The 10,300-nt window shown below is 35.0% G+C and overlaps 2 protein-coding genes across 2 annotated transcripts; one reads left to right on the forward strand and one right to left on the reverse strand.

Moving 5' to 3' along the window:
* Window positions 1-550: 550 nt before the first annotated feature.
* Window positions 551-4,084, reverse strand: LOC145946740 (uncharacterized). The gene is made up of 5 exons (XM_083056489.1): window positions 3,987-4,084; window positions 3,509-3,897; window positions 2,960-3,394; window positions 1,890-2,842; window positions 551-1,774 (listed from the first exon to the last, which is right to left on the reverse strand). The coding sequence occupies exons 1-5, from the start codon at window positions 4,082-4,084 to the stop codon at window positions 551-553; spliced, it is 3,099 nt and encodes a 1,032-aa protein (XP_082912615.1).
* A 1,274-nt stretch (window positions 4,085-5,358) lies between these two features.
* Window positions 5,359-9,451, forward strand: LOC145946741 (uncharacterized). The gene is made up of 4 exons (XM_083056491.1): window positions 5,359-6,532; window positions 6,812-8,266; window positions 8,384-9,294; window positions 9,401-9,451. The coding sequence occupies exons 1-4, from the start codon at window positions 5,359-5,361 to the stop codon at window positions 9,449-9,451; spliced, it is 3,591 nt and encodes a 1,196-aa protein (XP_082912617.1).
* Window positions 9,452-10,300: the final 849 nt, after the last annotated feature.

The following is a 10,300-nucleotide window of genomic DNA, read 5'->3' on the forward strand; positions in this document are numbered from 1 at the left end:
TAAAGATATAAATCACCATAAGGCAAAGATATATTAATCACCATAAGGCAAAGATAGAATTTGTTTGATAAAGATATAAATCACCATAAGGCAAAGATATATTAATCACCATAAGGCAAAGATAGAATTTGTTTGATAAAGATATAAATCACCATAAGGCAAAGATATATTAATCACCATAAGGCAAAGATAGAATTTGTTTGATAAAGATATAAATCACCATAAGGCAAAGATATATTAATCACCATAAGGCAAAGATAGAATTTGGATGATCACCTTATGGCTAGCCTCAAATAATTGGCTTGATGGAAGGTATCGACTATCATGATATGTACTTACATGATGTCCCCAATTGGACAAAGTCGACCTTCCTAACCAGATATATGTAATTAACCAAATATATTTCGATGTATCTCTGATGATCTTGATATTTCCGTACGATGCGCATCGTGTCGATTCAAACATAAAACGAACCACGATAAACAGCTGCATAGCAACCAGATCTTTTTCTTTTCTCACGGCACTCTATGAAAGATTCGAATAGACTTTCCTATACATTTTCTCCGCCCGCATTCAACAATAGATTTGTTGAATGAATTTCAGGATCAGTTGGGATAATACATAATTTTGTTATAGGTCTCTTGTAAATAGAGTTTGCAGTTTTCACTGTAACAACTCTGGTTAAACCGTCTGGTCCTGGATGTAAATGTATGACTCTTGCGAGGGGCCACTTTCCTGGCGGGTAACGCTCATCCGTAATTAATACTAAGGATCCTTCCTTTATTTCATTCGAAGGGTGATACCATTTAGAAATGGCTTGATACCTTTGTAAACACTCTATAGACCATCTTGACCAAAAGTGATCTACTTTCTGTTTAAGTAATTGCCAGCGTGAAAGCAAAGATGTCTTTTCAGTTAATAGACTCGGTTCCGGTAATGTAGTTGGTGCTTCTCCAATAAGAAAATGTCCTGGAGTCAGGGGTGAATAGTCAGATGCATCATCTGATAAAGGACATAATGGCCTTGAATTTAACACTGCTTCTATTTGTACAGTTATCGTTGTCATTTCTTCATACGTTAATATAGTATCCTTTAAAATTCGTTGTAAATGAAATTTAATAGATTTTACAGCTGCTTCCCACTTTCCTCCAAAATGAGGGGTTGATGGAGGATTGAATTTCCATTCAGTGTTATCTTTAGCGAGAAGATAGGCAAGGTCACGTAATTCATTAGAAGATGACTTGAAAAAACGTCTTAAAGTTGCATCAGCTCCAACAAAGTTTGTTCCACAATCACTTTGTAGCGTAGCACATATACCTCTTCTACCAGTAAACCGTTTATAGGCAACTATAAATGCATCAGTGGTATAATCCGTAACTACTTCTATATGTATTGCTGATGTTGTGAGAACAAATATAGCTAAATAGCCTTTATAAGTTTTTGCCGCTCGCCCTCTCCAAGTCTTCATTATCACGGGACCAGCATAATCTAAACCTGTGTTATAAAAAGGTCTTGCTGGAGTCACACGTGATGATGGTAATTGACCCATGAGCTGTTTCGCTCGAATTCCGCGATACCGTGCACACCTTCCACATCTTAGGATGTAAGAACGTACAGGTGCTCTTCCACCGATAATCCAATATGAACTTCGTAAAAAACCGAGAGTAACTTGAGTACCTCCATGTAGCGTCCTTTTGTGAGCATCATCAATAATCAAAGTACTTAACGAAGATCTTCTTGGTATAATAAGTGGATGTTTTGTATCAGACTCTATCTGTGCATTATGGAGACGACCTCCAACACGAAGTAATGTCCTTCATGGTCTATAAAAGGTGTAAGGCGAATCAAAGGGTTGGATTTAGGCAAATGCTCTCTATTAGAAATTATACGAATCTCGTTCGAAAACCATGCTTGTTGTACAATTCGTACACCCAAAAATTACGACTCTTCTCGATTTCCATGGGTGTTATGGGATGTTTAATCAGTGTTGATTGTGATTCTCTACGGAGACAACGAATAAATCTGCGACAAATAGAAGTAATTCGTAATAATTTCATGAGTGAAGAGTACTTATCCAACAATTCCCAGTATAAAGGTTGATGGGTGACAGCAATCATGACTTGTCTGGATCGTTCTTCCAAACCAGTTTCCGGTAACTCTTTACACTTGAAAGAAGGCCAAGATGATGGAGACTCAGAAAGCCAATTTGGTCCTTTCCACCATAGATCAAATTTAATTAATTGATCTGGCCTTAAACCACGAGATGCACAATCCGCAGGATTTTCTTTCCCAGGAACAAAATGCCAAGATCCATAAGGTAATAATTCTTGTATAGTAGATACACGATTACGAACAAAATCTTTCCATTTGGTTGGATGAGCCGAAATCCAAGAAAGAGTTACAGATGAATCAGACCAACAAAACACCGATACGTCAGAAAGTGCTAGTGCTTTTAAAGTATGTACAGTTAATCGCGCTAATAACAAAGCCGCAACAAGTTCAAGACGTGGAATCGTAAGCCGTTTAATTGGTGCAACCTTTGTCTTGGAACAAATCAGTTGAGTAGATATTTTACCATCGTTACTGGAAATTCTTATATAAATCACAGCTGCCATGGCTAATTCTGATGCATCTGAAAATCCATGAATTTCAACAGAAGTACTGGAATGAACATAACCAAACCATCTAGGAATTGCTAATTGATCTAGATGCTGAAGTTGTTTTCTAAAATTCTCCCAACGATATTGCATGTCTTGAGAAAGAGGTTCATCCCATTCAATCTTTCTTAACCAGAGTTCTTGAAGAAAGATTTTGGCTGTTATGAGAATAGGTGCGATAAGTCCTAATGGATCATATAATTTTGCGATTTCAGAAGAAATTATTCTTTTAGTATATTTTGTAGTAGATGTTGGTAAAGCTGAAAAATGAAACGTGTCCGAGTCGGGTCTCCAAATAAGACCTAATATCTTGCAAAGTGTAGATTCAATTTCCACAGCAGATGACGATTCTTCACATTCTTCACCCGACATCGACATTGGCAGAATCTCTCTACAATTACTACTCCATTTTTGTAAAGGAAATCCACCCGCTGCATATAATTGAATAAGTTGATTGACAATCTCTTTAACTTCCGAAATTGAATCCGCTCCTCCAAAGATATCATCAACATATCTTCCCTTTGTCAAAGGAATAACAGCCTTAGGAAAATGATGACCTTCGTCGGTTACTAATTGTTGTAATGCTCGTAATGCAAGAAACGGAGCACAGACAAGTCCATAAGTTACAGTTGTGAGTCTAAAAGCTACCAGTTGATTTTCAGAACCTCGCCACAATATCCTTTGTAAATCCCAATCGTCAGGATTAAGAGCAATTTGTCGAAACATTTTAACTATATCTGTAGAAAAAAGAAATCGATGTGTACGAATCCATATAAGAATATCTGAAATATCTGTCTGAAGTTTTGCGCCTGCGTGAAGCAGATCATTAAGAGAATAACCACTGTTTGTACGGCTAGACCCATTAAAAAAAACTCTTAATTTTGTGGTACGACTGCTTTCTCGAAGAACTCCATGGTGTGGTAAATAGTGTATAGGAGAATTATTATTTCCGGAAATATCAGCTAACATCATATGACCCAATGTTTTGTATTCTTCTATGAAATCAACATAGAGTTCTTGAAACTTGGGATTTAAAGTAAATCGTTGAAATAATCTATTGAGACAACATAGTGCCTTTTGTTTTGAATCACCCAGAAGTGAAGGATTTGATTTTAGAGGAAGACGTACAACATATCTTCCAGTAGCATCTCTTGTATGAGTAGACAAAAAATGTCGTTCACACTCTTCTTCTTCCTCTGAAGAAAGATTTTGGCTGTTATGAGAATAGGTGCGATAAGTCCTAATGGATCATATAATTTTGCGATTTCAGAAGAAATTATTCTTTTAGTATATTTTGTAGTAGATGTTGGTAAAGCTGAAAAATGAAACGTGTCCGAGTCGGGTCTCCAAATAAGACCTAATATCTTGCAAAGTGTAGATTCAATTTCCACAGCAGATGACGATTCTTCACATTCTTCACCCGACATCGACATTGGCAGAATCTCTCTACAATTACTACTCCATTTTTGTAAAGGAAATCCACCCGCTGCACATAATTGAATAAGTTGATTGACAATCTCTTTAACTTCCGAAATTGAATCCGCTCCTCCAAAGATATCATCAACATATCTTCCCTTTGTCAAAGGAATAACAGCCTATACATTTTTGTATAGGAAAGTCTATTCGAATCTTTCATAGAGTGCCGTGAGAAAAGAAAAAGATCTGGTTGCTATGCAGCTGTTTATCGTGGTTCGTTTTATGTTTGAATCGACACGATGCGCATCGTACGGAAATATCAAGATCATCAGAGATACATCGAAATATATTTGGTTAATTACATATATCTGGTTAGGAAGGTCGACTTTGTCCAATTGGGGACATCATGTAAGTACATATCATGATAGTCGATACCTTCCATCAAGCCAATTATTTGAGGCTAGCCATAAGGTGATCATCCAAATTCTATCTTTGCCTTATGGTGATTAATATATCTTTGCCTTATGGTGATTTATATCTTTATCAAACAAATTCTATCTTTGCCTTATGGTGATTAATATATCTTTGCCTTATGGTGATTTATATCTTTATCAAACAAATTCTATCTTTGCCTTATGGTGATTAATATATCTTTGCCTTATGGTGATTTATATCTTTATCAAACAAATTCTATCTTTGCCTTATGGTGATTAATATATCTTTGCCTTATGGTGATTTATATCTTTATCAAATTAATTCTATCTTTGCCTTATGGTGATTTATATTTTTATCAATCTAATCTTATCAAAGCTGATTAATATTTTCTCTGCCTTAAAAGGTGATAACTGAAAACTATAAAACTCTTATTCATATTTTGCCTTACGGTGATATTATCCATAATCATTTTTATCTTGCCTTACGGTGATATCATTTAATTCATATTTTAATTATATTTCCTAATTTCTTTAGAGACGCAGGAATTCTTTACAGATATATATATATATATATATATATATTTCCTGGTTCCTGTTTTGAATCCTATAAATATTCTGGTTCCTGTTTCTAAGATGAAGACAACTCCTATATAACCTGTACTACATTCAGTCCTGTACATAATATGAAATAACGTCGTAAAAGGAAGGATTATACATAGCAAGAATATAGAAAGAATTGATATTAATCTTGGAATAAGAGTTAAGAAGTTACGTTCGGTACGTACAAAAATTACATTTTATTGTTATCGAACATTTTTTGGTCCTTCGAGCCGGATACCAAGCTTTTCAAGATGTCTAATATAGAAGCAAAGATCGCTTTACAAAAAAGTCGATTTAATCTAATACAAGATGCAGCGGATTTTGATATCGTAGAAATTTCACGTTTAAATCGTCAATTAATTAATACACGTTTGGATTTACTTGATCAGAATTGGTCTAAATTTCAAGTAGAACATGAAAATTTATATCTTGAGATACTTTCTGAGAATAATGATCAATCATATATTAAAGAACACGTGTATGAACGTTGTCAAGCGTTTTATGTATATTCTCGTGCTAAATTACTTACATATCGAGATGATTTAGAAACGGTAGATCGGCAATCTCGACCTACTCATTCGGAACATGTAGCATCATCTACCTCACAATTACCTCGTAGTGCATTGCCTCGTATAAAATTACCAAGCTTTTCAGGAGATTATCAATCATGGAGATCATTCCATGATTTATTTGTTTCTTTGATTCACGATAATGAAGATTTATCAAACGTTGAGAAGATGCATTATTTGAAGACATGTGTAACTGGTGAAGCGGCTCGGTTAATGTATAATTTGCCTATTTCTGATGAAAATTTTACTGTTGCATGGGATATATTAGTTTCTAGATATGAGAATAAACGATTTTTGATTACTACTCAATTGGATAGAATTACAAATTTAAAGCCGCTTAAAACAAAATGCGCTCAAGGTCTCAGAACTCTTTTGACAACCATATCAGAAGTTATTGGTGCTTTACGTGCTTTGAACTGTGAAGTAGATCATTGGGATCCATTATTATTACATCAGCTCGTAAGAATACTTGATCCTGAAACTCGAGAAGCATGGGAGGTTAAACTTGGTTCAACCTCTTCATATCCGACTTACTTACAATTTGAAGAATTTCTTATTGGGAGGACACGAGCTTTAGAGAATCTTAATTTACATAATAATACTTTTTCTTCTGGATCACACAAGGATAAGGATCATTCCTCTTTTGGAAAGTCTCGTACAAAAATAGCTGCTCATGTAGCTACATCATCTAATCAAAATTCTTTTACTAATTCTTTCATTTGCCCGCTATGTGGATCTTCACATTTTTTAGCAAAGTGCGATCAATATCATTCGAAAACTCAGCAACAACGAAGGGATATTATTATGAAGCATCGACGATGTTTTAATTGTCTTGGCCCACATGTAGCAAGCAAATGTAATTCTTTAAAAAGATGTCTCAAATGTGGAAAGAAGCATCATACTTCAATTCATGACATCAACGTGTCTTCATCAAAACATTTTGGTGAAAAATCATCTAAGATAGATAATGCTCAATCTACTCAATCTAAAGAAAATCCTCAGTCACAACCTTCAATAGAATGACAAAACAAATTATGTGCTCATCAATCTGGACAAGCAAATTCTTTACCAAAATTTACGTTATTAGCTACGAGTAGAGCCATATTACACAAAAATAAAGATGTAAATTTTGCAGTACGTTTATTAATAGATCAAGGATCAGAATTATCTTTTATTTCAGAAAATTTAGTAAATCATGCACAACTAAAACGCAGTTCAGCTTCAATACCACTTCTTGGAGTCGGTGGTACATATTCCGGTCACACTAAAGGAAGTGTTACAATAAAATTACAGTCCATCTATGATCCAACTTATAATTGTACAATCGAAGCCTACGTGTTACCTCGTCTAACAACTAAATTACCGCCTTTTAACGCGTCTTGTCATACTTGGTCTCATATTGCTGGACTTCAACTTGCAGATCCTGATTTTTTTTGTTCTGGTCATATTCATATCATTTTAGGTTCAGATAATTATGGCTCGGTAATTCTGCCAGGATTAATACGAGGGGATTTGTCAACGCCTATTGCTCAGCAAACTATTTTCGGATGGGTTCTTTCAGGACCAATATCAGAAAATGATTTATCTAATTCAGCAAGAACGTATCATTGTACTTTGGATCATGATTTACAAGATCTTATTGCTAGATTTTGGAATCAAGAGGAACTACCTACTACAACGGAATCTAAATTAAGTGAGGAAGAAGAAGAGTGTGAACGACATTTTTTGTCTACTCATACAAGAGATGCTACTGGAAGATATGTTGTACGTCTTCCTCTAAAATCAAATCCTTCACTTCTGGGTGATTCAAAACAAAAGGCACTATGTTGTCTCAATAGATTATTTCAACGATTTACTTTAAATCCCAAGTTTCAAGAACTCTATGTTGATTTCATAGAAGAATACAAAACATTGGGTCATATGATGTTAGCTGATATTTCCGGAAATAATAATTCTCCTATACACTATTTACCACACCATGGAGTTCTTCGAGAAAGCAGTCGTACCACAAAATTAAGAGTTGTTTTTAATGGGTCTAGCCGTACAAACAGTGGTTATTCTCTTAATGATCTGCTTCACGCAGGCGCAAAACTTCAGACAGATATTTCAGATATTCTTATATGGATTCGTACACATCGATTTCTTTTTTCTACAGATATAGTTAAAATGTTTCGACAAATTGCTCTTAATCCTGACGATTGGGATTTACAAAGGATATTGTGGCGAGGTTCTGAAAATCAACTGGTAGCATTTAGACTCACAACTGTAACTTATGGACTTGTCTGTGCTCCGTTTCTTGCATTACGAGCATTACAACAATTAGTAACCGACGAAGGTCATCATTTTCCTAAGGCTGTTATTCCTTTGACAAAGGGAAGATATGTTGATGATATCTTTGGAGGAGCGGATTCAATTTCGGAAGTTAAAGAGATTGTCAATCAACTTATTCAATTATGTGCAGCGGGTGGATTTCCTTTACAAAAATGGAGTAGTAATTGTAGAGAGATTCTGCCAATGTCGATGTCGGGTGAAGAATGTGAAGAATCGTCATCTGCTGTGGAAATTGAATCTACACTTTGCAAGATATTAGGTCTTATTTGGAGACCCGACTCGGACACGTTTCATTTTTCAGCTTTACCAACATCTACTACAAAATATACTAAAAGAATAATTTCTTCTGAAATCGCAAAATTATATGATCCATTAGGACTTATCGCACCTATTCTCATAACAGCCAAAATCTTTCTTCAAGAACTCTGGTTAAGAAAGATTGAATGGGATGAACCTCTTTCTCAAGACATGCAATATCGTTGGGAGAATTTTAGAAAACAACTTCAGCATCTAGATCAATTAGCAATTCCTAGATGGTTTGGTTATGTTCATTCCAGTACTTCTGTTGAAATTCATGGATTTTCAGATGCATCAGAATTAGCCATGGCAGCTGTGATTTATATAAGAATTTCCAGTAACGATGGTAAAATATCTACTCAACTGATTTGTTCCAAGACAAAGGTTGCACCAATTAAACGGCTTACGATTCCACGTCTTGAACTTGTTGCGGCTTTGTTATTAGCGCGATTAACTGTACATACTTTAAAAGCACTAGCACTTTCTGACGTATCGGTGTTTTGTTGGTCTGATTCATCTGTAACTCTTTCTTGGATTTCGGCTCATCCAACCAAATGGAAAGATTTTGTTCGTAATCGTGTATCTACTATACAAGAATTATTACCTTATGGATCTTGGCATTTTGTTCCTGGGAAAGAAAATCCTGCGGATTGTGCATCTCGTGGTTTAAGGCCAGATCAATTAATTAAATTTGATCTATGGTGGAAAGGACCAAATTGGCTTTCTGAGTCTCCATCATCTTGGCCTTCTTTCAAGTGTAAAGAGTTACCGGAAACTGGTTTGGAAGAACGATCCAGACAAGTCATGATTGCTGTCACCCATCAACCTTTATACTGGGAATTGTTGGATAAGTACTCTTCACTCATGAAATTATTACGAATTACTTCTATTTGTCGCAGATTTATTCGTTGTCTCCGTAGAGAATCACAATCAACACTGATTAAACATCCCATAACACCCATGGAAATCGAGAAGAGTCGTAATTTTTGGGTACGAATTGTACAACAAGCATGGTTTTCGAACGAGATTCGTATAATTTCTAATAGAGAGCATTTGCCTAAATCCAACCCTTTGATTCGCCTTACACCTTTTATAGACCATGAAGGATTACTTCGTGTTGGAGGTCGTCTCCATAATGCACAGATAGAGTCTGATACAAAACATCCACTTATTATACCAAGAAGATCTTCGTTAAGTACTTTGATTATTGATGATGCCCACAAAAGGACTGAATGCGGGCGGAGAAAATGTATAGGAAAGTCTATTCGAATCTTTCATAGAGTGCCGTGAGAAAAGAAAAAGATCTGGTTGCTATGCAGCTGTTTATCGTGGTTCGTTTTATGTTTGAATCGACACGATGCGCATCGTACGGAAATATCAAGATCATCAGAGATACATCGAAATATATTTGGTTAATTACATATATCTGGTTAGGAAGGTCGACTTTGTCCAATTGGGGACATCATGTAAGTACATATCATGATAGTCGATACCTTCCATCAAGCCAATTATTTGAGGCTAGCCATAAGGTGATCATCCAAATTCTATCTTTGCCTTATGGTGATTAATATATCTTTGCCTTATGGTGATTTATATCTTTATCAAACAAATTCTATCTTTGCCTTATGGTGATTAATATATCTTTGCCTTATGGTGATTTATATCTTTATCAAATTAATTCTATCTTTGCCTTATGGTGATTTATATTTTTATCAATCTAATCTTATCAAAGCTGATTAATATTTTCTCTGCCTTAAAAGGTGATAACTGAAAACTATAAAACTCTTATTCATATTTTGCCTTACGGTGATATCATTTAATTATCCATAATCATTTTTATCTTGCCTTACGGTGATATCATTTAATTCATATTTTAATTATATTTCCTAATTTCTTTAGAGACGCAGGAATTCTTTACAGATATATATATATATATATATTTCCTGGTTCCTGTTTTGAATCCTATAAATATTCTGGTTCCTGTTTCTAAGATGAA

Source organism: Prenolepis imparis, unplaced genomic scaffold (assembly GCF_030444845.1).
Source record: "Prenolepis imparis isolate NDT839.2.m4 unplaced genomic scaffold, iyPreImpa1.0 SCAF_19, whole genome shotgun sequence".
NCBI lineage: Eukaryota > Metazoa > Arthropoda > Insecta > Hymenoptera > Formicidae > Prenolepis > Prenolepis imparis.

Coding starts and splice junctions, on each gene's coding strand:
- LOC145946741 (XM_083056491.1), top strand. CDS start 5,359: ATGTCTAATATAGAAGCAAAGATCGCTTTACAAAAAAGTCGATTTAAT. Junction 8,267..8,383: donor TACACTTTGCAAGATATTAG/GTCTTATTTGGA, acceptor ATGATCCATTAG/GACTTATCGCACCTATTCTC. Junction 9,295..9,400: donor AGAAGAGTCGTAATTTTTGG/GTACGAATTGTA, acceptor CACCTTTTATAG/ACCATGAAGGATTACTTCGT.
- LOC145946740 (XM_083056489.1), bottom strand. CDS start 4,084: ATGTCGGGTGAAGAATGTGAAGAATCGTCATCTGCTGTGGAAATTGAA. Junction 3,898..3,986: donor TGGAGACCCGACTCGGACAC/GTTTCATTTTTC, acceptor ATGATCCATTAG/GACTTATCGCACCTATTCTC. Junction 1,775..1,889: donor ATGGTTTTCGAACGAGATTC/GTATAATTTCTA, acceptor CATAATGCACAG/ATAGAGTCTGATACAAAACA.